The sequence below is a fragment of the Rhinolophus hipposideros genome (assembly GCF_964194185.1).
Source record: "Rhinolophus hipposideros genome assembly, chromosome: 11".
NCBI classification, from domain to species: domain Eukaryota; kingdom Metazoa; phylum Chordata; class Mammalia; order Chiroptera; family Rhinolophidae; genus Rhinolophus; species Rhinolophus hipposideros.
Window position 1 is genome coordinate 35,246,461 of NC_138057.1, and position 27,863 is coordinate 35,274,323.

The window sequence follows — 27,863 nt, forward strand, 5'->3', positions numbered from 1 at the left end:
TTAAAGGTTAGAGAAATCTTATTTTCTTATTTGTTTATTTAATTTAAAAATTTTATTTTATATCCTCTTCCGTGTCTTAAAATATTGCTAGGCACTCAGTACATATTTGAAAATGCATCTTCTTATTAATGGAATTGAAGTAAATTGCATCTTGGCGAGAGAAAGAAACAACATTTTATTAACATTTGTGAACTGAAATAGATTAGTTTTAATTTAAATTCTCAAGTTTAAAGTTGATTAAAAGATTTATTCCTTTGTAGGTATCATTACTGTTGTGGATTCAAAATATGGATTAAAAGTAAGTTGAAAGATTGCTGTGAGTTGCTAATTATTTGTTAAGAGCTGGGTATATGGGGATTGATTATATTATTTTCTCTACATTTGTGTCTGTTTGAAATTTGTCTTAATAAAAACTTAAAAAAATAATGTTCAGATGAAATTTGTATTTTTAAATTGTGTTTTTTAAAATTATTTATTTTGTATTACTCTGGCTTGATGCGAGAAAAGTTGGAAGTATAATATTTTGTAATAAGAATATTTCAGGATAAAGTTTGGGTATGTATACTCCTCAGTAGGATTCAACCCCATTATAGAGAAGTTTTTCTGTTTAATAGAGAAAATTGAGCTTGATAAAGCATATGAGAGCTTATTTTCTTGTTAAACTGTTATCAGACACAAATGGAGATAATTGAGCTTTAAAAAAAATTTCTTTACCTTATTTTGAAGAAATCCGGATTTATACATAGGTTTAGTGAGGAGAAACTCTCCATTAAAAGGCATCTAGCTGTGAATATTTTTGTAACTACCGAGATCTGCAAATGCATTGAAATGGGCTTCAGTTTATAAAATGCACTTAGTAAGATTTTTAAAAGCATGTTGCATAAATAGTGTTTCTCAACTTTCCAAGTGAAATATTACTAAATGCAGAAGAGAATGAAATTATCTTCCATTTCCCAGTTCTAATCTGGGGATGTGAATAGTGCCCAAAGTAATTATTTTTCAGTAGTTTACATTTAATGCTTAAAAATGCATGTCCATTTTGTATTCTACTACCATAATATATCTAAATTTATTAATTTGAAAAAGTTTGTTTTTCTTCCAAATCTGTAATAAAAAAAATACTCTAGGAATATATGGCAGGCTTGTCAAATGGTTACCAATACCCTTTCACTGGCTCTTCAGTTTTCTGAGGGATAGAGTACCCTAGTTTGAGAAGTTCAGGAGACAATTCCTTTTTAGATTTTCAAATCCAAATAATCTGAATTAGTAGTCTTAAGAATCAAAGAACGATCCCAAATATTACAGTTTTGCTCCAAAAATTCCAACTGTTCTGAAACCATAACATTTCTAGCAAAATGTTTATGTAGGAAGCAAAAAAAAAAAAAAAAAAAAAAAAAAAAATCAAATTCTTCAAATATGCCTGTTTATTACGGGCATATTTGCCTGTAATATGGTATAGATAGCAGTGAGGATATTTTGTTTTTTTGTGGGGGTTTTTGTGTGTTTTTTTTGATAGGCTGAAAGTGCCATGCCCAAAGTCAAACTCTGTGTATTTATCATAGGAATAATTTTATATGTGTATTTTATATATATGGAGAGGAGTTAAATAGAATCTATTATCAGTGTGATAGAGGCCAAAAATAAACAAAGCAACATTCTGAATAATGCAAACACAGTAAACGTTTAACCCCCTGCCACCTTGATAAAACCTCTTAAATTATTAAATCAATATACCTACACAAAACTGACATACTGTCAAGATAATGGAAACTTTAGATTTTCTAAGTCAGATGCCAGATAAATAACTTTTCCTTTATATAAAGAATTTGCCAACTTGTCCAATTCCTCTGGTTGCAAAGCTTGACCTCAGTAGCTGCTTGTGATTCAGAGAATTTGAGGCAGTACAAGTAATGACACTTGGATAATGGGCATCAATTTAAGGGTGTCATGCTTCACAGAGCCAGCCCATCACAAGAAAAGCTGAGAAATGGTACCCTGTGGCCAGCCAGCCAAATTGAAACTGAAGTGGTAATTGATATCATGGGCTATCACTCTAATGGGATTGTCACCCATTGATCTGAAATATTCATTTTTTAATCATGGGCAAAGAATTGGACAACTTCAAATGACAGCTCTCTGTTCTCAGGACTTGACACCCAGGCTACTGACATTGTTCTTTTCAATTCTACAAATGTGACAGCATTTAATGCAATAGAATCAATGAATGAAGTTACAGCGAAAAGGTCAAGTGAGAAGGTTTTTTTTGGTTATTCTCTTATATTGCACAAGCTTTTGAAACAATTCAGTCAGAAAACAGTTTACCATGGAAAAGATCAGAAAAATAAATAGACTGACAATATGCAATAATCTTATTTTAAAAGCCAAAATTGTGTTTGATTTATAACCAATCCATTTGAAAGAAATAACTGCTGCTGCTTTTTTTTTTTTTTTTTAAAGTCATATGATATCTTTGACACCAGATTTATTTCCACTTTGGTCAACAGCAGTTTTTTTGTTTTGTTTCCTTCCCTCTTTCTTTCTTTCCTTCCTTCCTTCTTTCCTTCCTTCCCTCCTTCTTTCCCTCCTTCCTTCCCTCCCTTCCATCGCTTCCCTCCCTCTCTCTTCTTCCCAGTTTGTTTCTATTTCTGCAGAAAAGGGTACCCTGTAGCCCTTATTGAAGTTGTGTCTACAATGGTGTTATTTAAAAGGGTTCCTTTCTTATGGTATACTACAATGGTAGATGGTTGAATCTTAATATTTGGCTATGTTGAATAAATTAGAACCAAAATTATTTGTGTCTGTTTTGATATATAAGCAAAAGCCATAGTCTCTAAGCAAAGATAAGGAATAAGGAATCCTTTGGGGATAGATGGAGATATATACATATATATATATACATATATATATGTATATATATATTTAAATTTTGCAAAGATTTTTCTTCTTTTACTGTACAGGTAGAATGCAATGTCAAAATTTTCATTTTTTAACCTTATAAATGGAAGCCATCTGATTTAATGGTGTATAATGCATTATTAGAGAATGTCCTTTTGAATAGTGACATTGGTTAGTCTTTTTGCAAAGCTTGACTTGGGGAGGTAGGAAGTTTCACAGGCAAATGTTGGGCTGATATCCAGAGAAAATAAATGTGAGTGTGCATTTATTATTTATTATTTCCTTATGTTTGTGTAGCCTTCATATGTGCATAGAACAGGGCATTTATCTCTTCTATAATTATATGATTATTACATATCATATTCTTAATAGAGTTGTACATGTTGGCAGGATTTTATTTTGGGGAGTTTTAACATCTTTTTATATGTGATACTTCTCGATTGCTTAGAGGTAGTTAAAATGTCATTCATCCCACTTAACTTTGGTTGAAGATTTCTAATCTGAAGAAGTAAATGCATTAAAAACATGAGTTACTTTGTGAAACTACTGTTAGTTCCATCTAAGTATAGAAATTCAAAACAGATTTCTAATTTTCTTGCCATATTTTTTTATACCCTACCAACACACAGTCAAATAGTAGCCCCAAATTCGTACTGCTGAATAGAAACGGATTTGTTGCTGCATGTTACATAGAATTTTTCAAGTAACAACATCCATGTATCTATGTCAACAACTAGGTAGTGTTAATTAGAATTATTTTAACAAATATTTGTTGAGCCTGGGTGTGACGACTACTCCTAGGGCAATAATAGCATTATTCTCTAGAGGACATAGTTATAAGATTTGTTACAATGTCAACTCAAGAATAATTATCAAAAATAGTAAACTTAGTCTTTTGGCAAGGAATGATTTTTGATACAATATTTTTCAAATTCTGTGACTTCCATAATTTCAGAGTGGGTCTACAGTTGAATTTATAGCATTGTATCTAAAGTTTTACTTTAGTCTTGTTTCCCCTAGAATAGAATTTGGCAAACTTTTACAGGAAAGAAGTTTGTCCCTATAGACTTAGACAATTCTATTAAATAAAATTATTGCCAGCTTGTTTTTAGGTTTTAAATTATCCAGATACTTTGATGATCTACCTCCCCCTGAACTGTGAAACTGGTTTGGTGAAATAATTTTGAATGTAGTTTTTAGGTAATCTTTATGTACATACTCTTATGTGATTATTAATATCTGTGTAGCACTGTATACAAGACTGATTTTTTAAAACATAAAAAGTTTTCACAAAAATTTTTAAATTATTTTCATTTAACTTCTACTGAGCACATTTTCAATTTTTGAAAAATAGCCATATAATAAGGTATCCTGTGATGGTGAAAGTGTTAGATTTAGTTTCTTCTTTTATAAAATGAGTAGTGTAGCCATTTCCCATCATGTTATAAATGCCAAATGAGATAATATGTGTAAAAGGACTTATTGATTTGTGAAGTTGGATTCAAATACGAAAAGTATTAATGCAATGCAATTGCATCTAACCTCAGTGGGCAGCGTTTTATTTTGACAGGAAACATCTCTTGAGGGTTAAGGAAGTGAAGGTGAAATTTTTTCAGAGAGGAACCTTATGGCATTGAAGATTTTAGGGATATTGATAGGATTATGGAAAAATAATAACAGCTTCCAAGAGATGAGAACTACCTCCTGGGCCTCTAAGTCAATGTCAAAATATTGTTTTGGAACTAGCTTGACTCCGGAGAGGCCAACGAAATAAACAGTTGCATGGAGAGGCCAGATCCCTCAAGTGTGGGCTTCTAAATGATAAACTGCTTTTAGGCTAGAATTAGGGCTGTGTTCTTCTCTCAGCATATTTGTTTTAGGGAATATGAAGGGCCCAGTACTGAGTTCATATCATGTACCATTCTGGGTGGAGAGTGGGGCGTGGGGGAAGGAATGGCGGGAAGTATATTAGATTTTTTAAAAGTACAATTTCAAGGGTTATCTGTTTTTTAATAAGTGAAAAATGAATGTTTAGAACAAGAACTGTTCTGTAAAAAGGAAAACCCCTAAAATCTGAACTATAGTGTTCTATGTTTTTATGACTTTATTTAAAATGGAGGGTTTTCCTTTTAGGAAAAGAGGTCAGAGGTATAAAATTAAAGCCCTCTCACCTGCCACCTCCAGCCCCTAATACCCTACAGGTTCACTGTAGGGAAAAAAAAAAAAAAGACAAATGGGGAAGAAAATACTTTCAGATAGAAAAATTCATTGTGAGTTTGTGTATTCAGTAATAGAACTTGTTGAAGTCTTTTTTGGAAGCAAGAGTCTCTAAAGTAAAATCCTTTGTGTTAACATTACATTTTGTGTTACACCAGAGTAACTTTTTTCAAACTTTGTTTTTGTTCAGCATTTAGCAGAAGAAAAGCCTGATGGCCTTATCAATGAAGCTTCTAGGTACTCATATTTAAAGTATATGTTGATTACTGGCTAATTGGGAAGAGAAAATTATTAATATGAAAACCAGAAGAAAACAGAAATATAAAAACATAATCAAAGAAAATGTATTATCTTTTTCCTGTAGTTGAATTATTGCTATTTTTAATGATCTGATAACTAAAGTTTTATCTGTAACTTTTATTATCATCAAGTGAGTGCTGGGCACAGCAGTTCTTTGTGAGGAGCATGGGAAATGTTAACATGTTAAAATATTTTCTTGTTCTCATATAATGTCTTTGGGATTGAAGATGATTGTAAAAAAAAGAGTTGGCTCACTTCTTTAACAGTAATTCATTTGATTCAAATGTTCACTGTTAATTCAGAACAACAGAGGAACAAAAAGGATATAATTTTAATTTGGCATTGAGAATGTTTTATTTTGTTTGTTTAAATAACTTCATGCTCCTGATTGGTTTGTCTTTAGACTTTAAATATTTAAATTAGTTTGCGTACCCTAAGCATGTTCATGCTAATGGGGAAGAAGTTTTGGGATAGAGGACAGTCACTAAATATGCTTCTGGGTTTAAGAGGAAGGTCCCCTGAGATTTGCTGCAGATGACGCAGACATAAATAAAAAAGACTGCAAACGCGATTGATTCCCTCTCATTTGGGAGTATGGCGCGCTGTTGTTTTGTAATCCTGCCTGAACACTGCGTTTGGTCTGCAGTTACGATTTAAATTAGATTGAACTTAAATGTTTTTTGTAACTTTTTATAGAAAATGTAAATAAGTCATTTAAATAGCAAAATGTTATAAAAGCCAAAATAAAGTTAAACATAGAAGGCCTCCAATTTAAAGATTGCAACTGTTTGTATTTTTAGATGTGCACATTCAGTTTTTATTCATGTAAAGTTTACTTAAAATGGGATTGTGATATGCATACTGTTGAAACCTGCTTTTTTAATGAATTAATTTATTTTTGATAATTTGATTATGTTATTTGAAATAATCAGCTATACCTTCAGATAGCATAAGACTAGGATTAGGAACAAATAGCCCAGTAATTAACTTCAGTAATTTCCTGAAGAATTGAGGAAAATTTAAAGAATCCTTAGCTTTACTACAACTGTTATTAGAAATTAGAACTTTTATTCATAGTAAGCTATTTTGTTATTCAGGGTTCTGTTAACGGGAGTCTTTAATTTGAATTCATGTGTATCTGTTTTACAGAGAAAATGTATATTCTCAGTGATGAAGATATTTCGTAAAGATCCTGATAAATCAACTGAAGTGTGTTTTTTTTTAAAAACTGTTTAGTGTAATGTTAATGTTAAATAAACTTGTCTGTATTTTTTTGAAAATTATGGTAATTATTACATGGAATATTTTAGTAAGTAGACTATTTTTGTCTTGACCATATTGGATATCTGAATTTTATGCATTTCTTTTCAAAGAAAATCATGAGTTTATAATCATCCTTTTTGTAAATCATCTTAGATTGTAAACTTTTTGAGGCTTGTTTTTGTAGTTCTACAGTAGAAAGTGAAAGCACTCAGTAAATATTTTTTAATGAATCAGATTTATATAGTGATGAATACAGTTTATCCTCACTATTTGAAGAATGACAATTAGGTTAGGAGTAAATTTAATTACCATATAGAGTACTATGTAATACTGGTTGATCTGTATAGGAGGTGTTTCTATTTATTTTTAATTTCTTAACATTTCTCTTTTGACATCTGTTCTTTGTTTGCTAATTTAGGCAAGTTGCTTTGGCAGATATCATCATCATCAATAAAACAGACTTGGTTTCAGAAGAGGATTTAAACAAATTAAGAACAACTATTAGGTACAAAATTATCAGTATGTTAAGTACCTACAAATTCAAAGTGTACTATACAGAATATTTTTACCATGACTATTCCCGTGTGGAAACTTAAGGTTCAGTGTTGACCTGCTTCAAGTACCATTAGAGAATCACATGTGTACATTGTTGTCTAATAGATTGTCATGTAAGTAGTAATTATGAATTTATTCTCCATTGCTTACTCAATATAGTTCAAAGTTCATAGACTGATGTTCAGGGTCTTCTGAATCCATTCTTCTTCTTCTGTCTTCTCTTTGACTTTTTCCTTAATGAAGTCCTCTAACTTTACCCAGGATGATTATTTGCTGACTTTCTCATGGGTGTGTCTTGCCAAAACCTTTTATTACTCATAAAGCATTCTCACTCTTGCCAGCCCTTAAATTCCTTCATTTTTCCTTTTTTAGCAATTTTATCTGTTCTCTAGAGCCCACCCCACTTCCTTTTTCTCCATCTCTCTGAGTCTTCCCTGACTCATAGAAGGTGAGACTCACGTGGTCTCACTTTTACCTAAACCCTCATTGACTTTGTCTTCCTTAACTGTCAACTAACCATGCCTGTTTTCCAGGTTGCTTTACTGTCTTCAGTGTCCATGGCCAAGGCTAATCAACATAGGATAATATATATGATACTCATATGTGTTAAATGATCCAGTGGTCATTTGGACTTTTTAAATGAGGTTACAATTCAGGGACTTTGAATTATTTTGTAAGACCTAAATTAATAAATGCCATCTACAAAGAGACATTGAATAGCTTTTATTATTAGTCATTTTTAAGGGGTGCAATCTGCTGACATCAGGTTTTGAATCTGTCAGTGCCAGTTCATTTAGTATATGTTATAAATTGAATCGGTAAAGATAAGGCCCATTAGGAGATTGACTGTAATGATAATGATTGCAGAAGAAAGAAATTCATATTTTTCTACATATTTGGTCTTATTTTAATAGTAATATTCCCTCAGACTTTACTACCAAAAACTAATGATGTCTCCATGTGGAGGGCAGTGATGTTACATAGTGTTTAAGGTCGTGGACTTTGGAACCTGCTTGGGTTCTAATCCTCGGTCTGTTTCTCACTGTATTTGTTTTAAGTCTCATTTGTGAAACAGGAATAATACATACTTCATGAGTTTGGTTTGAGTTTTACGTGAGACAGGCTTGGTAAACTGCACAGAACCTGATGCATAGTTAGTCGTTAGCTGTTATCATTACTAGATTGTAGATTTTTTTCTTAGTTTACATAGTAATTTCAAGTTACAGTGAATAAAAAAATGAAAGAAATAGATGATTGACATTTTTTAAAAGTCTAGAAAAATGAAAACAGTGAATAAAGATGACTTATTTTACCCCTTTTGACACTGGTCTCCTAAATTTTGTGTCTCTTTTCAAAATCCTATGCACCGTTGTGATTACTAGAAAAAAAGAAGACAATCTATGTAGCAAACATTTTTGGCAAAAGGGTGCAGAATTATTACCACTCGATTTTTCTATTTCCATACTGACTATCTAAGCTGGATCTCCAGCACAGCAAGGTTTACTGTTGGCCAGCTTGTTGCCAGCCTGTACTGTACAGCAGTACTAGGAAAGAATTTGGGACAAAGCACACTGATAAATTATAGACTCTTTTGACTCTTTATCCTCCTTCGTACGTCAGACTTGAAACTACTCAGAATTAGATTTGGGGAGTTGGAAGAAGATAAACATATTTGGGAGGAAATAGCCATCAGGTCAGAGTATGTTAAAAAGAGAAGATTAAGAATTTGGGGAAATAGATTTGCCTCAGAATCATCGAATGCCATACCCATGAGAACAAACAGTAAATATCGGCACGTAACCATAAAGGCAATGGAATTGATGATATAATGATAAATAGATCAGGTGTACAGAATGTTGAAAAGGATTCAACAAGTCTTTTTGGTGCAGTACAAGGGGAGGACCAGCAGAGTGGGCAGAGACACTAGTGAACTGAAGAGGTACTTCTCTAAAAGAACCTGGATCTGTGGCTCAGTGTTACTGTGAATATTGAGGACAGGCTGGGTCAAAGCCCCTCATAACTAGGTTTGTATGTCTAGGTGTGTATTGCCATTTCTACAATGTGTGCTTGGGAAATATTGGGTATCAATAAAATGTCTTATTTACTCGTTTTAACAACATTAGGACTATTGGCTGTTTGTGAATCATATTTTCTAAAGTGAAGTGGCTTTTTATAAATCACAAAGTAGCCGCTGGCTGTCAGTTCTGCAGTAGAGTTTTTGCATGTCATGTTTTAATACCTAAATGGAAATATACCTGATTTATGATTAGAAGGAAAAGGACAATTAAACTATAAAATGTGTAAGTTTTGTTTTTCTATTTTTTACTTTTTTCCAGCTCCAGATATATTTGTATATGCTTACTTTCTACTTTAGAAATAATGTGCCTTGTGTGCTTTTTTAAAAAGTTAACATTTACTTTTGTATTTTTTCCCCTCATTTTAAAATTTATTTCAGATCAATAAATGGACTGGGAAAAATTTTAGAAACACAAAAATCAAGGTACTTTAAAAAAGCTATTACTGATATTAACAAATAATTTTATTTAGTTAGTAATAAGTCTTAAGTAATTGTTAAATAGTATGCTTGATTCTAATGTAAGGAAGATGTGTGTGTGCTTTCAAAATGGGACCCCGAAAGTGTTTTGAATGCTCTTTATAAATTAGTTTGGCATATTTATTTAATATATTTGCTATCCTTCGAATAACTAAGACTACAGAGCCATGATAATACTGTGTAACTGCTTTTGCTTAATGAAAAAGAAAATGTAGGACTTTCAGCCACTCAAGAAATTAACTGGTATAGAAATCTGAAAAAGTATATTATTAGGAATCTTATCTTAATTTGAGGTATTTAAATAGTTTTTAATATTTTAAAATCTTCTTAGTGTTTCATAGTTGCAAAAATAATCTGTCATGTAAAAATACATGGAGCCTTTACCTTTAAGTTCCTGATACCTTCTTTTTTCAAAATTTTGATTTTCATTTCCTGTAACTTCTTTTCTCATTGCATTTATACAGATGTGCCTTACTTTATAAAGTAGATGTGTTCTTAAAAACCTCTGTAAAATGGATTTCTGTAGATAGAACTCTGTTTTCCATTGAATGCTGTCATGATTTCAGGAAATTTTTGTACAGGGGTATTCTGTTAAGTTCTTTTTTTAGCAAGAATGGCTCAGCAGCTGATACACCTAGCAACATGCAGCTGGCAGCTCAGAGACTCACAGCTCGCAGTCTAGTGCCACTCAGTCCTTACTTCAGAGATTCTTTCCTTGGAAATGCAGCAGAGGCCTTAGCTAAGTCGCTTATCTGCTATGGCAGAGATTAGAGGTGCTGATAGAGTATTATAAGTGTTAGGAGTAACAACAGCAGCTGCTTACACGCATTTCAGCAGCTGGGGAATTAATTTGGTATGCATTCTCAGAAGCCCCTCCTCTGCCGGCAGAGGAGCAGAAGGATGCCCGTAGAGTAAGTCCTCTGCAAGCATACCCCAAATGTGCTCCCTGCATTTCAAATTCCAGTGTAGAAACTCTGATAGGCTAACTCATACCATGAGCCATTGCTCAGTATGACTTCCTCCTATTACTGCATTTTACCTTTTTGTTTTTTTCTTAAATTTTCTCCTTGCAAAATTATGGACCACCATATAATGCTTAAGTCAACTTGAAAAAAATCACATCCACAAATATCTGTGGTTCTTTTGTAATAGCCTTTATTTGGTTCACATTTACTCACATCTTAAATCGATTTTTTAAAGGCCCCTGGATTTATTTGCTTACTTTTTTCTTTTTTGTTGGTTTTCATTTTCGACCTTTATGTCCTGCATAAAGATTTCATCTTGAATAATTTATTATGTAATGATTTTGATGTTTATATGACATTTCTAACATTTGCTCTATCACACCATAGAACAGTAAACATGCAGTGATTAAATTCTGTTACTTCAGATGGATGAATGAACAAGTGAATAAAATCTCATTTTTTCTTCAGTTTCTTTAGTGTCTGGTATTTCCAGTGCATTTAAGAATCTAAGGACTTTCTGAAATAGTACTTCTTTGCTTTGAGGACTGAGGTTGGATTAGGACCCTTTTCAGTGAAGATCAGATGTCGATGATAGAATTCTTAGTATTAGGTTATGAATCTTATATAAAACATTTACCAAAATTTCTTCAGGTATAACAACTTGAGCTTCATGGTTTAGAAACTAGATGTTTTGTTCTTAACAAAATAATTGAAATCACTCCTATGGAAGTTTAGTTTTAATTGTGGTTTTTTTGTTGTTGTTTAATTTTAACCCCTTAAGCATTTTGTGGTTGACAAACACAATTGTAAAACTGCTATAAGCATGTGTAGAAAAGGCAAGGCTTACCTTGAGTATTTAAGTTAAAGAATGAGAATGGTACATAGCATTGTCTTACTGTCAGTCATAAGTTGATTTTGAGGCACAAAGAAGTTCTAATGGACCACAGAGATGTCAGAAGAAAAAGTGGGAGATTAGAAGAAATGCCATTCTTATCTTTTTCAGATTTTTAAAAAAATCTTAGAGATTTAAATGGACTGAACAGAGGAAAACCAAAATCCTGCTGGTCAATAATAAGTTAATTCAACAAACTAATCGAGCATTTCATTGGTTGTAAGCATTTCATGGCATGTTGAGGATTTAAGCAATGGATAAGGCAAAACTTTGCCTTTAAGGAGATCCATGCATTTGGGGAAGACAGAAGCAAACAAGCAAAAAACAACATATGAAATGTTATTAACATAACAAGGATATTAAGTACACAGGATTCTGTTAGAACAGGAAGACACAAGAACAACTATTCAACTCTCATTAATGAAGTCAGAAAATTTTGACTGAGTTATCCTCAGCCTTAGTCTTGAAGAATGAATAAGAGTTTTCCTGATGGACAAGAGTAGCAGTGGCTTTCTAGGCATACGGAAGATTTTGTTTTCCAGGGACCTGTGGATATTTTAGAATGGCTAAAACATACGGTATTATGTTGCAGAGAGAAGAAGGTATGACTGAAAAGGTGGAGAACTTAGGATAAAGGCGCTTGAACGCCATGATACATAGTTTGGATTTTTGCCTGTAGACAGCAAGGAGTTAGTGAAGGATTTTACATATAGTATGACTCTTGAGAAATGAATCAAATATGGTGTAGTTCTCCCAAGTTAGGAAATACAGGAAGGGAGGAGCAATTTTGGGGTAGGATGGTTAGCAGTGGGTTTGGTAAAGGTGATTAGTTCAGTTTTGTAAACGTTGAGTTTGAGGTGCCACTGAGGAAAACATTTGGAAATTGAGTTCAGGACTTAGCAATTAGATGGTATCAACAGTTTGTAGATCTGGGATTGTTTGTGAGACTCACTGAAGTTTGAAAAGATGACTGTACGTGGTATCCCTGGAGTAGCTCCTGAGCCCCTTTCCACCTTGGACCTCCCGAGCCCACTTCCTTATCATTCTCCTGTCCCTGGTCTTAGGATAGATACTTAAAGCACTCTTTAGACATAAGGAAAATTGAAAATTCTTCATTTGAAAAGAGTAGGTACTCCTGGTATCGATAGTTCAAGAAATTGGGAGAAAAGATGAGTTTTGGAAGGTTTCATCCCCCTTTATGTTTGCTTCATTCCCGTTCAGTTTTTACATGATAGTAATAGTCTTTATTTTTTTCTGTGTAAATATTTTGGGAAAAATCTGATGTATAGAGGAAATTAAATACATTTAATGCCGTGGAAATTAGTTTTCTAGTCATATGCCTTGGATGAGTGAAGTAATTTTTCCTGGCAATAATAGATTTGGAGAAAGTCTGTGATAACTTTTATCTGTAAGCTTAAGACTTTCCTCTTTTACTATCCATTGAGAATCTGGTGAGAATACAATGAGAGACTTTGATATTTTATTATTCTGTATAGAATTCACCTGTACAGATCTATTGTTGATTCTGTCTGTTTTGGAAATAAAAGAATCTGGGTAGAAAGCAGAATTATCTCTAAATTTATGACATGTATACTTAAGGACACTGTCACAGTGAAACTAGTTTATTTAGAAGCTTGTGTTTCAACACTGACTTTTAGTATTTACACAATTGGCCTGAATTTTGATATCACACAATTGGCATGTATAAACTTTCTTAAACTTTAAGCTATTTCCTAAGGTAGAGATAATAAACAGGGGAAAACTTCTTTCATTTGTAACTTGTCAATATAAATATTTGCTCAACTGTGATAGTAGAAAGGAAATCTGTTTAATGTTACGCCTTTGGTCTCTTATGTAAATTGATATTCAAATATTTCTTCATGGAATATTTACTTCTTTGCTTGATCATTTTCCTAATTCTGCTCGTTTAGAATGTCCAGAATCTGAAATGTTGTTACAGTCTATTACTTTGGAGAACTTTGGAGTATTCTTCTTTTAATAAGATGGGACTTGGTCTGCCTTGTGCCAGGATAAGCATTCGTAATCTAACAGAGCACTGTTGGCACGGGTATGAATACGAGTATATGGCAGACTGTAGAGGATGAGCAAAGCAGACACAGCTGGTCAGTCTTAAGTTAAAAGAGGTGGTTTAGCTTTCATGTTTATGCATTTAAAAAAATCTTCAATTTGACAAAAGTTTTGTTTTTCTTGTGAGAAAATTTAATAAATGTTTGGAAATTTAATTATACTGCTGTCATTTTGTTTAAGTAGTTCTTCATTATAGCTTTGATTATAGAGAAATTACTGCCTTCTACTGTTTTATAGGCTCGCATAAAAATTGGAACTGAATCATGAGTCTTTATAAGTTTATGTATTTAAGCCACACCTAGTGCTAATTGTGATATGATTTTCTCTTCTGATTTCCATCCTTGCTTTCCTAATAAGGCTTAATTAATTAGTACTAAATAATTCTAACAGAAATAATGTTTATTCAGATAGAGTACTAACTAGGAAGTTTCAGTTTGAAGGAAATGAGATCAAATCACGTTCTTTGGATATAGATAAGGGTCCCAGGGTGAATATTTATAATACGTTGGTTGTTTGACTCCTCACATTCTTATAATATTACCTGTTATGTCATGGAAGCTGGGGAGGTGGAGTAAAAGAAATGCAAAAATTCCAAAGGTACTTTACTCTTATGTTATTTCTATTTGTTCCACTTCCCTCATTTCATCTTGGGAGTAATAAACTGCTGCTTTGAAAAGCTTCCGCTCTTTAACTGATATTTTTGCTGTAAAAATGTATTTGAAATGCTCATAAATTTTGATTTTGAGAAGACAATTGAACTTAAAAAACAAAACAAAACCTATAGCTTATTGAAGCAAAAACCTAGTATCCTTGCTCTTACACTATTCGCCATTTTTTAAATTCTATGCATAAATTTTATTTAAAAATTTTACAAGCTTTTTATTCCTTGCCTGTCATTTTTGTGTTCCCAAAAGACTATGACATACGATAAACTCTTATGTCTACATTTTGTGGCAAAAGAGTTTTAGAAATTTTTTTCTTGATTGATTGAATGTATTTCACAGCATTTCACACTGTTGCATTGGTTTTCTGTCTTTTAGAGTTGATCTCGCTAATGTATTAGATCTTCATGCCTTTGATAATCTCTCTGGAATAAGGTATGTTCCTGTGTTTTAGTAACTTTTATTGTAATGTACCTTTTATTCCAAAGTTATAGCAGTTACAGGAATGATTTACACAGTTGCACACTTGATTTAAACTTCCTGTCATTGCTTGGACATACAAGACTATTCCTAGTGATTATGTTCTTGAAGATTTTGTTAATTGGATGTTTGGAAATCACAATGCCTTTTCCTATAGAAATTATACTGTAAATGGTGTTAACTTTAGAGTCTAATCGTTAATATTTCTACACCAAATCTATGTAATACAAAATGCATGAAATACATAGAAAATTTTCACTTGGGGTGTTCCCCCAGATACCTCCTTTCTCCTCACTAATGGATCAGTTTCCTGCCTCTTTCCCCAAAGGGAATCTTTTTGATAAAGAAGAGAAAAATGTAAATTTCTCTCCTGGACATCAGTATCTTTTTTCTTTAATCTTAACCATTTTTAAGTGTACAGTTTAGTACTGTTAAATGTATTCACATTGTTGTGCAGTGGATCTACAGAGCTTTTTTATCTTGCTAAACTGAAACTCTATACTTATTAAATGACAACTCTCCATTTTACCCTCTCCACTGCCTCTGGCAACCACCATTCTATTATGTTTCTATGAATTTGACTACTTTCATCCTCATATAAGTGGAATCAAGTGGTATTTGTCTTGTGATGACTGGCTTATTTCACTTAGCCCTCAAGGTTCATCCATGTTATAGTATGTGACAAGATTTCCTTCTTTTTTAAAGGCTAAATATTTCTTTATATGTTTATATCATATTTCATTTATCTGTTCATTCCTTGATGGACATTTAGGTTGCTTCTACCTTTTGGCTATTGTGAATAATGCTGCTATGAACATGGGTGTGCTAATATCTCTTTGAGATCCTGCTTTTAATTCTTTTGGATATATATCCAGAAGTGACATTGCTGTATCCTATGGTATTTCTATTTTTAGCTTTCTGAGGAACCACCATACAGTTTTCCATAGCAGCTGTACCATTTTACATTCCCACCAACAGTGCACAAGGGTTTTAATTTCTCCACATCTCTCCGATACTTGTTATTTTCTGTTGTTTTGGCGTAGCTGTCTTAACTCATTGTGGTTTTGATTTCTTAGCTAATTATGGTTTTGATTTGCATTTCTCTAATGATTAGAGATATTGAGTATCTTCTTGTGTGCTTGTTGGCCATTTGTATATCATTGGAGAAATGTCTGTTTAAGTCTTTTTCCCATTTTTAATCAGGTTATTTGTGTTTTGTTGTTGTGGCTGAGTTGTAGTTCTTTGTATAAGTATTAACCCCTAACAGATGTATGATTTGCAAATGTTTTCTTTAATTTTCTATGAAGTAGAGGCGTCAATAACACCCCCACATGAGAGGTTTCCTCCCTCTACCCAGAGGAAAGGAGCATCCTTATCTCTGGAGATGAAGGGACACACAGAGGAATCTGAAAGAGCAGGCCTCACTGAGTTTCCCCCAATGTACTACATGAGGCTCATTCTCTGTCCTGTCATATCTTTCCATGACTTTCCACTCTTCATCAAACCTAGCAGAAAGCAACTCACTTTAACCATGTATTTGGGTCTTCATTTCCTCATGAAGCCTCCTGTATCACGTAAAACTTAAATAATAGTGTGCTTTCCTCTTGTTACTCTGTCTTTGTCAGTCTAATTTTCAGATCTAGCCAGAGACCTGAAGAGGGTAGAAGAATAGGTTTTCCTCCCCTATAGAAGTTGTAGGCAGTCATTGTCCAGCAATATTAAATATTGAACATAGGGAAAGAGCATATGATTTTTCAAACATTTTCTAAGGTGATATCCTTCCACACTTGTTTAATGACACTTATAATGCATTAGTGACACTTTAAAAAGTGGCTATTTAGTGTGATGCCCCTGTTATGAATAAGGCCTTTGCATAACTTTTCATTGTGCTTAGTTGTTAAACAGGAGAATCCTTTCCTGACAACCAGCTGGGAAGCTTTAATTTGACACTTTCCCTACTAAGAAACACCCACCCTCCACCCCCAAGTGAGACTCATTCCCTCCCAAAGTTCCTACAAGCCTTTTCTCATTCCTAAACTTGCTGTTACTAATTTATCCCTCACTGTTCTTCAAGCAAAACATCTGCAAAGTTTTAAGTCCTTTCCTCCTCCCAGCCTACCCCCATCAGTGTCTAAATGTATGCTACAGTTGTTAAGGTTCTCATTTGTTATGCCATATTGATCTTCTTGCTTACTTTGTATCAGAACAATGCATTTTTAAGATTCTGACTTTTTGTTTTCTCTCAACAATGGGTAACTGACTATATAGAAGGCTTATATTTATGGATACTGTTTATTTTTTAATAAGTAGTCATGTTCAAGGGAAAACATTGATAAAGGAAAATGTATTCTTCTGACATTCTGTAGGTACTAGCGTATTCATATTAGGAAGCATGGGAAGAGGTGATGAAATTTTGAGTGATAGTAAAATCTTATGTATATTTTTTCTAGGCCTGTATCAGAGCTATTGGAATGAAAAATAAATCTATTGACTTATTCAACCACACAAAAAAGTGTTCCTAAAGATTAGTTTTTCTCTGTGTTGTGTTTATATGTATGCATGTGAATGTGTATACATTTTTAAGAACAGTTTTTAAACAACCTGCCAACTTTTCTGTATTAGAATTTGTGAACAACATGTAAATTATGTAATAGATTCAATTGTGGAATTTCCCTTACTTTGTGTCTCTAAGAAATGTATAACATTAAATCAGAAATGTGTTGATCTCTGAATTTATAATCAGTTATTCTTAGTTTGCAGAAAAAACTTCAACATTTGCCAATAGCACAACCTCACCTTGATCAGGTAAAATAAATCTTAAAAAATAGTTTTAAAATATTTCTTGAACTAAATTGGTTCCACTTAGGACTGTTTTATTAGAACTTTTTCTAAAAAAGTATTTTTGAACTGTGTTGATAGTTTTCAGAATTTGAATACTTTTGAGGTCATCTAATCTGGCTTCTTAATGCATAATAGGAATTCGTTAAACACCAGAGTTGTTTAGAATATTAGAAAATCACGCTTTCTAGCTTCTCCATTCTCCACGTCACTCAGCATATTTAATCAGTTCTTCTGAAGGGAATCACTGCTTAATTAGCCTGGGGGTTCTAAATGCCACCTATTGAGCTGACTAAGGAAAAGTTTGGTATAAGCATCCATGGCTTATTTACATAAAAATTGACTTTGAGTTTCATCTTCAGATAACACTGTAAATGTACACTTCTTAGGCTGTTTTTCATGCTCTAAAACTCTTAATTCCTGAGGTAAATATTGAAGATGCTAGGAACAAACAAAATATTCACTGTACCCATCTTTCTTTTAAGCAAGTCATAGATAGTTGAGCTGTACGGTAACTTCTTTGTTTCATTTAAACACAGTGAAAGGAAGGGGGCGTGTGGGTGAGCAGTGTATCTTGTCTTCCCTTCTCTGCCTCGAAATTGTCACTCGTTTTTTGAGTCATTATTGTTTTAGGGCCAAGATAACAGTAGATAGTTGTTCATGTGTCTTCATTTTGACCCATAGTTATGGGGAGCTGTACTATCATGTTTGTGGCACTTTTCTCTGAGAAACTTAATAGAATATTCATCTTCACTTATCTTTAAAATGAGTGAATGAGAGAAATACAAGTCTCTGGTGGTAGAATTTTTGGGGAAAAACCACTGTTTACAATGTCAGTGTTATAAAGCGAATTTGAAGCATATTGTTAATGACTTTCTGGGTGAAGGACGTCATAGTAAGAGTCATAAGGATTAAAAGATGAAGATGTAGTACTCACTATCAAGAACCTTCATAATGGCCAGTGTCTACAGCCGTAGTATCTCGAATGTACCGCTGTCGTGGCATTTGTAATGCCTTAGAGTTTGGGTTGAAACGCTTTTCCCTTGCAGTAGTCTATAAATTCCTTAAATATAAATTCCTCATTGCTAAGTATAAGGTGGGTGCTCAGTGAATATTTGTTAATGGAATGAAAAGCTGTGATTCTCAGATGGGGGTGTACATCAGAGTCAGTTGTAGAGCTTTTTTGAAAAATTGGATATTCAGTTGTTGCCACCCCTCAGATCTCCAGGAATGGACCTTGGATATGAATGTATATTTATATTTTTAACATTTTATTTTGGAAAATTTCAGAGATAGACAAAAATAGAAAGAATAGTAAAATGAAGCCTTTGTATGCATGACCCAGTTGCGATGGCCATCAACATTTTGCTGGTTTTATTTCTTCTATTTTCCCAACATTTCTTTTGCTGCAATATTATTTAAACTTTTTTTTTTGGACAGAAAAATTTCAAACATACGTAAATCTAGAATAGCATAATGAACCTGTGTGTATTCATTACCCTTGATGGAGTATATTAAATCCCACTGTGTCATTTCACCAGTAACTGGGGCATGTCTGTGTTTTTTTTTTAAAGCTGTACAGGAGATTCTGATGCACTTTCCTGCTTTAGATATATGAACATAGAACAAAATATAATGTTATTGCAGATAAAGGACTATGCGATTGAGAGGCATGAATAGTCTCATTTGGTTTGGTAGAGCTGAAGCTTCGCTAAAGGCAGTATTTTTATATATAGTAAACAAAATATGCAGATTTTTAGTATACAAGTCAGTATATCATCACGTCTATGTGTAGGTAGGATATATCTATCCTTATGTATACATGAACACATACCCTGCAATTCCCACTCAGATTAAGATATAGAAGATTTCCCAAACTTAAGAGTTCCCTTGTGCCTTTTCCCCGTCAGTAACCCTCCTTCTCCCAAAGAGGTAACTGCTATTCTGACTTTATACGAAAAAGTAACCTTAAACTGGTGGATTTTTTGTTGTTGTTGTTGACTGGAAGAAGTAAGGGAAAGAGCAATCCAGATGTTTGAAAGTGGGAAAGTGAGAATGCTCTAGAAGAGCAGGCTCCAGTGCAGAAGTCTTGATGAATTCTGGGTTTTGGGATCCTGGTATTGGCTTTGATTTGGTAGGCAAAGAGAACGGAGGCTGTGCTGTCAGATAGCGTCAGGGGAGCTGGGTTGGAGTGTGGTGTCTGGAGACCAAGCAGGAAGACGCTGCAGAAGTTCAGATGCCCTGTGAAGAGGGCCTGGACTCTGCTGGTTATAGTGAGAATGGAAGTGGGATAAATCGAGTGCTGTTTCGTGGGTAGACTCGCCTGAATAACCTAACTAACTGGTGATGGAGCAGTAAGGAGAGAAGTGATGAGAAACAAGCCTACAGTAACTAGAGGAATCTAGAAATAGAGAAATCTGGGAGGTAAGCTGATTTGAATGAAAATGCCAAATGCTCAGCTTTGTACCTGGTGGCGGGATATCACAGAAGAGATTTCACAGGCAAAGCGGAGTGGAGGCCTGGAGCGTGGAGCTGCAGATTTCAGGTCTCAGCATGTTAGTGGGCTGTTTTCTAGGTGAAGAACACATAGAAGTTACTGCATACTAGATATCGTTTGCAAAACAGTAGACAACCGAGGGAAATAAGCTGAACAAACTCCTAAAAGGCAGTACCTTATTTTGCTTTAGTTTTCTACGAGTAAATTATTGCCTCAGTTTTCTGATTCTTTCTGTGTCTGGGAAAAGGAGAGTTAATTTTAGATTCAAAACAAAAATAAACTGGGAAAAAAGTATAAAATGGGTAATACCTAGGACATATTGTATATGTTACTAAAGTTTTGTCCTTGAATGATGTTTAGTGCAGTTCTCTATATTTCATGGATTTCTTCTTCACTCCCTCAAAGGAGGACCTGGAATTGGAGGGTTGGAAGATAGATGAGAAAACCCAAGTGGCAATGTATGCATACTTAATTCACAGAACCAATTATAAATTATGAGCTGTGACCCTCATCTTTTGCCCTGGGAATTTATGGATTTCATCTTCTTTAGGGTTTGTCTAATGGGAGAAGAGTTTATTGGTACAGAAAAACATCTAGTTTTAAAATGTGTACTTCTCTCTTTGAGCCCCATGATGCATTGTCTTAATTTTTAAAACATTTTTCATCTCACGCTGGAGTTAATTGAACCCTTCGGAAATATTGTGATGTCTCTAACCTGCAAACAGTAAAAATCATTACTTGACATCAAACTCTTTAAGCTAAGAATAAAGCAATACAATAAAGCAATATTGAGTTTTATATTAAGACATTCCTAATACTAAAAGCCAAGTTATCCAACTGAATAAAATACATTTTTAGCATTTTTGAAGGTTAAATTACTACTATCTTTTGAAACTGACAAACTATGTTTTACTTGGCAACCTTTTGCAATGTTTTTTGATATGATTTGTTACACATTTCGATATAGATTTTTAGGTGTTATTTGCAGTGATTGCTTTTAGAAGGAAAGAAGACTGTCATTTTGTTTAAATGCATACCATTATTACTGTAAACTTATAAAAACGAACAGTTTAAAAGCATTGTTTAAGATTTAAAAATAATGGGGGGGTTGTCACTGTGTGAGGGATATAAATGATAAATGTGTAACTATTACATTGTTTTGTGTACCTGAAACTAACTAAAAAGTTAAAAAAATTAAACACTTTTTTAAAAATGGTGGTGAAAAAGACCTAACATGAGACCTACTGTCATAAGAAATGATTGTGTATCACAGTATTGTTAACTGCTGCACATTGGTGTACAGCAGATCTCTAGGCAGATAACTGAAACTATGCTCACTGAGTAACAACTCTCCGTTTTCCCCTCTCTGCGGCCCTTGGCCACCTCCATTCTACTTTTTGCTTTTATAAGTCTGACTGTGTAGACACCTCATAAAATTGGAATCGTACAGTATTTGTCCTTCTGTGACTGGTCTATCACTTAGCATAATGTCCTCAAGATTCATGTGTGACAGGATTTCCTTTTTTTTAAAGGATGAATGGAATGATATTCCATTGTTCCACATTTATATACACTGCATTTTTGTACTACATATTCTTTATCCATTCATCCATTAATGTTACATTGTTTCCACCACATGGCTATTGCAACAAAATAAGAACGTTTAAAAAATCTGACATTTTTAAAATCCAATTTTAATTGGCTTGTAGGTCTCATATCTGAGCAAGAACGTGCGTTCTGCTTTTCCTATTACTAGCGACAGTGGAGACTAAATTTTGTCTTACATTGGTCTTTAATACTTACCTTTAGCTATTCTCTATGTGTGGATAAAAGACAGTTTTGGTCTTTTCATATTTTCTACTATAAGCCTGTATGATTTTCTGCTGGTGAGTAAATTTGCTAAGATACATGGTTCTAAGAAATGATGGAAAGCTATGCTTTAGTATGTTTCTTTTGCCTGTTTTAAAGCTTAGCTTGAGCTTCTTATTCTCATTATCAATGATGAGGTTTGTGTTTTTATTGGGTTATGGATTTTCATCAAGTGTGAAATTTTTGGGTTACAGTAGCAAGTGGAGGTTTGGGTTTTAATTATGTGTCTAGCTAGAGGAAATCTTAAGCTTTTGGTACTTTAGAGCTGACAATGAGAGATTTATCTAGATGAGGAGGCAAAATAAACCTCAAAGTTAACGTGCTATAAATGATGATGTCAACTCCTAAAACCAAAGATAACATTATGCTATTCATTCTCATCTCTAGGAACTCTTTTTCTACTTGGCACATACTTGGCCAGAGATAAACCCAACTTTCCTTTATTTTTTTCCAAATAACAGAATTAACCTTTTGTTTTTGAGTTTTACTCCTGGCTCTAGGTAGTTTATTTTTTCTAAGCCTCATTTCCCCCAATTTATAAAATGGAAATACTTTTCTTTATTCCACAGAATTGTTGTTACAAGTAAATGAAAAATAAAATGAAGTGATCTAGGCAAAAGTTCCTAGCTCAATACGTGGTTGGTCACCTTCCCTTTTAGTGCTGAGAATCCTGAAATGAAAGCATTAAATGAGTACCCTTTCATGAGAGTTTCTCTATGTAAACACTAAACTGTCGATCAACTGTGCAAAATATAGAAAATGGAGTTGCTGATAACCAAATATCAGCAAATAAAAGGGAAAAAGATATACCTAGTATGTATTGTTAGGCAACATAAATTTCTATGAATGTTTCTTTTCATCTTAAAACTTGTGATTTTTAAAAATATATTGCCATTACTATAAAAATTCATTATTGATTATCTCTTTTGATTTACAGAGTATTGTTACAGTTACATTTGAAGTACCAGGAAATGCAAAGGAAGAAAGTCTAAATGTATTTATTCAGGTGAATGCAATATTTAACTGATTACTGATTTATCAACTGTATTATTACATAGTTGATGCTATTAACAATGGTTGGTCTTATTAAAATATGTCACTTGATACAGAATCTTCTGTGGGAAAAGAACGTGAGGAACAAGGAGGATAACTGCATGGAGGTCATCCGACTGAAGGTGCAGTATACACTTTACAGTTTTATACTTTTGGACAAAGTCCCTTTCTAGGCTAGTGTAGAAAACTATATTTGGTTTTAAGCAGAAGCATTGGTTTTAGTACAAATAACCTTTGCCTATTTTCATTTTTCCTGATTTCCCTTGCTGAAAAGCAGCTTTGGAAATCACTGCATAAAGTTTGAGTTATTTGCACAGCTTCATTTAGTGTTACAGCTAAAACAACCTGTGTGCTTTGAAATGTTACTTCCTGCTCTCTACTCCCAGGTGTTTTGAGCAATTATCTGGCTCATGAGCTTGACTCATTGAAACTCTCCTCCCTTTGGCACACAGCTTGGTCAAACTGAATGTTTTCTGTGTGTATTTTTCCAAGAGAGCTTTATTAACAGAAAAATGATATTAGAAATTCTGCTGCAGCTGAACTTTATGCTTCTTGATGCATCTAGCAGACACTAAACGTGTGTCCATATTATTAATATAAACAGAGTTACAAAAGACTACAAGAATCCTTGATTTGTGTTTGGAAACCCATTCATAAAACTTGACATTTTGGTGCTTATGTCAGAAAAGGTGTTTTTTTCCAGGGGGCAGTTGTTCTAGGTTGTGTGGTTAAGCCATCAGCAGTCATTTGAGTGTCTACTCTTATGTTTCCAGAAGTGCATCAACTTTTATTATTACTGTTTGTTTTTATCACTGTTAGTAACTAGATTCTCCAGTGAGTGACTGACTTCCTGGGGTCACTGGAATGACAAGAGGTTGAGACTGTGGAGAAACTATTTAGGTTGAGATTTCTTCATTCCCAGTGCTGGCTCTACCTGGGAGTGGCGCTGCAGAGCAATACAGATGAATCCCAAATCCTTCCCACACGGACTCGCTGCTGCTTTATGACTGTTGCACTGTCTACATTCCTTCATCCGAGCTAGCAGGCCATATTTCATTCTGTGACTCCTTGTATCCCTTAGTGCTGAATAGGGGGTGGTACCTAGAAAAGCAGCCCTTTGGGCCTTATACTAATGCTGCCACGAAGACCTCTCTCTACACAGGGTTCAAGGCTCATCCCGCACCATCCCGGTTTGGATTTTGTCCTTAGGTGTGTGACAGTTTTTCCACTGTTGTACTCTTTGGTTCTTTCTTTGGCTTTCCTCATCACAGCAATGCTGGGGGAGCTGGAAAAACACAGTCTTTATTCATAGACTTCCTTCTCTCTCGTTACGTAGTAGTCCAAAACATAATCAGCATGTGTAAAACTCCAGTAACAGCTAATGCTTCAAAATTTTTATACAAGTAACACAAAATTGATGCTGAGGTAATTTCTTTCCAAGAAGTTTGTTATTACATATTAAAATTCAAATTTAAAAAACAGAAATCAAATCACTATGTTGTACACCTTAAATTAATATGTTATATGTCAATTATGTCTCAATAAAACGGGAGCGGGGGGGAACCAGAAAACAAAACTGGGCACAGGAAAAGAAAAACTGGAAAAACATACACCCAAAATACATAAATACGTGAAAACTACACAAAAGTGGTATGGTGGAAATGACTATCAGTGATTTGTCTCTTATTATTTTTCAATATGTATTAATTTATAACAAATACGTGTAACAAATATTTCATCTCCATGGGAGCCAGCTTATTAGATAATTTGATCCTCATTTCTTCATATCAATGTAAAATCACCTTTTTATTCAGATGAATATAATAGTTTTTATTTCATCATCTACTCCATTTGTTGCAACTCATTAAAAAACAAATTAATCACCAAAATCCTTTAACTTCTCAAATTTCCCACTGAAACCATGAAGCAAGTATGTGAAATCCTTAAAAATAGAATAATCAGAATCTAATATGTAATGTTTTATCATTTTGTTTCGGTTTTTTGCTGTGATAACACTGAAAGAACATTCTAATGTATGTATTAATTTTGTCATTAGAAAAAAATCTGCACAGAAACCTTTTTTAAAAATTGGAGGCTTTAATAAACTATTTCTTTAACACTGAAATAACTAGAAATAAGTAATTTTAACAGCATCTTCTTTATGAGTTTTTATTTTAAAAAGAAACAGGAAAATTAGTAATAGCAGTGCTTCATTTCTGCTTTTAAATTCAAACTGAGGCTGACTGTTCGTTCTCCCCTGAGCAGGGGCTGGTGTCGATCAAAGACAAACCACAGCAAGTGATTGTCCAAGGTGTCCATGAGCTGTATGATCTGGAGGAGACTCCACTGAGCTGGAAAGATGACACTGAAAGAACAAATCGATTGGTTCTTATTGGTAAGTTACAGTTACATTTCTAAAGCAAAGCGAAAAATGTATTTGAAAGCAGAAGCAGTATTAATGAATCAGAACCCCTTTTGTAAACCTGAATAAGTTTGTGATTAATGTATTTGTCGTAATCATGTGATTTCATAAGAACTTGTGAGACCTTTTATTCTCCAAATAACTTTAGAAAAGTGATTAATTCAAGTATCAGTTTGGGTTCTCACGAACTTAACTAGAAAGTTAAGGAAAGAATCAATTAGTATCGTTTTTGTCAATTTCGGAAGATCAAGTACTTAATGATCTGGAATTGAGAGGTAAACTGTGTCATTTTAATAAGCACGGTATAATCACACCATGTTTTGTTCTGTTTGCAGGCAGGCATTTAGATAAGGATATCCTTAAACAACTATTTATAGCCACTGTGACAGAAACAGAAAAGCGGTGGACAACACATTTCAAAGAAGATCAAGTTTGTCCGTAATATTAGAAGCATTTCTTATCAAAAGGATTGGATGATAATACTGGCAATAAGTTTCCTACTGGGTCTGTTTCAAGCATCTGTTCTTTGCATTACGTCTGTTATGAATTCTAGTGTACTTTAAAATTACATTTATTTTATAGACTACATAAGATATAGTAAATCAGTACTGTAAAACATTTGACATTTATACAATAAAATATAATATCCTCTGAAGTGTTTTTTATTTTATTTTTTTATGGACAGGTGTTTCACAAAAATATCTTTCTGATTTGACTTTGGAGTTTACATATGCTGAAGTTATTTATAATAATGATAAAACCTACTTCAACATTATCATTTCCTTTAGAACATATTTCCTTTATTGCATATATATGATTTTATTAACAAAATTTTTTAAAACAAATGATGTCACCATTTTTATTAAGTGAAATAAAAGGTTTATTGTGGCTAGAGACTTGTAAGTGGAAGAAATCTGAGTCAAAGAAATTATTTGAAAGCATTTATTATTTTTAGTCAATTCTAAGCCTTACTGATAGTGTAATGAAACTTCAGCTATTCACCTTGTAATATATTTAGAAGATTCTTATTGTAGAGCTTTTAATTTTAGGTAGATTTTAATACTGGCATTAAATTCAGTTTGGTTTTTTTTGAACTTCTTTAATTTTCAGTATAAGCTAAAAAGTGATGAGGTACAAACCTTCAGATATAATTGCAGATAACTTTTGATAATTCAACAGCCTTTACATAAATAGTTGGTGTGTACTTATACAATGGCTTGCTTTTCTCTTGTTCTTATAAAGCCCAGGGCAGCATAACTATTCAAATTGTCAGAGAATAGTATTAGATGGGATTGAAAGAAGTTTCCCAAACCAATAGTTGTTAAATATCAGAGAGGCTATCAAAATAGCTTTTTTAATTTTTTGAAGAATTTTAAATTAAAAAAAAAATTACATCTGTGTATCTTGAATGGTTCCAGTGGTTGGGGACAGGTTAATTGATTATCTCTGTCCCTTTCCCTGCATTCTGTATTTCTTCTATATAACTTTTCTATATTCATCCATTTGCCTCCTGATTCCATGCTTTTAATTCATGAGAGAATATACTTATTTTGTGGCGGCAAATTGTCCAATAGAAAATCAGGTGATTTTTGAGTCAGATCGGGGCTTTAATTCCAGCTCTGCTGTTTCTTGGCTATGTAATCTTGGGCATAGTGCTTTCTCTAAGTTTCCTTATTTGTAAAGTGGACAGTGATAATATCAACCATTCAAGGTTGTTGTGAGGATTAAATAGGTTTGATGCACCCACCTCAGTTCCTGGCACACAGCAGAGCCGAGATAAGTGTTTCTTCTTCCTAACAATTTAAATTTGTTTTATAATTAATATGGTCATGATAATACTTCATAGTGTTCTTTGGCAAATAATTTGTCTGGATTCATCTCTTCTGGACCTAGAGAAAGGGCTTATAATTAATTGTTCTGTTGTGGGAGAAATGTTCGAAGTAGTATTAATCTGTACTTTTAAAAGTCTGTGTTTATAAAACTCAAATATTTGTTTTACTTTAAAATGTATTAATCTTTAAATGTTTTTCACCACATCGGTATTGCATGAATGCATCTGTGTTGTAAAAATGCAAACATTACAGATGAAGTCAGTTTCCCCTGACCTTTCTCCTGCAGTCACTGTCACTTGTTAGGAGTAAGCAGTGTTGTCAGTTTAATGTCTGTCCTTTGACACATTTATTTTCACTTACACACATATAATCATTAATATTCCCAAGGTGAATTACTGTGCTTCCCCGAAAATAAGACCTAACTGGAAAATAAGCCCTAGCATGACTTTTTCAGGAGGACATGCCCTGAACATAAGCACTA

At 33.5% G+C, this 27,863-nt stretch overlaps 1 protein-coding gene across 4 annotated transcripts in view; it reads left to right on the forward strand.

Annotated features, from left to right (window-relative positions):
- Positions 1-27,552, forward strand: part of LOC308505210 (zinc-regulated GTPase metalloprotein activator 1B) — a 42,127-nt gene extending 14,575 nt beyond the window's left edge. For 3 of the 4 annotated variants that reach the window (XM_081067016.1, XM_081067015.1, XM_081067017.1), the window contains 10 exons: positions 261-298; positions 5,303-5,349; positions 7,094-7,180; positions 9,686-9,730; positions 14,770-14,826; positions 17,625-17,676; positions 23,013-23,081; positions 23,185-23,250; positions 25,394-25,523; positions 25,886-27,546. In XM_081067016.1, coding sequence (XP_080923142.1) covers positions 261-298; positions 5,303-5,349; positions 7,094-7,180; positions 9,686-9,730; positions 14,770-14,826; positions 17,625-17,676; positions 23,013-23,081; positions 23,185-23,250; positions 25,394-25,523; positions 25,886-25,992 — 698 coding nt within the window. In that variant the 3' untranslated portion in view covers positions 25,993-27,546. Of the gene's footprint in view, positions 1-260; positions 299-5,302; positions 5,350-7,093; positions 7,181-9,685; positions 9,731-14,769; positions 14,827-17,624; positions 17,677-23,012; positions 23,082-23,184; positions 23,251-25,393; positions 25,524-25,885 lie in introns of all 4 variants that reach the window. The other variant, XM_081067014.1, reaches the window with a different exon arrangement.
- The last annotated feature ends 311 nt before the right edge of the window (positions 27,553-27,863 follow it).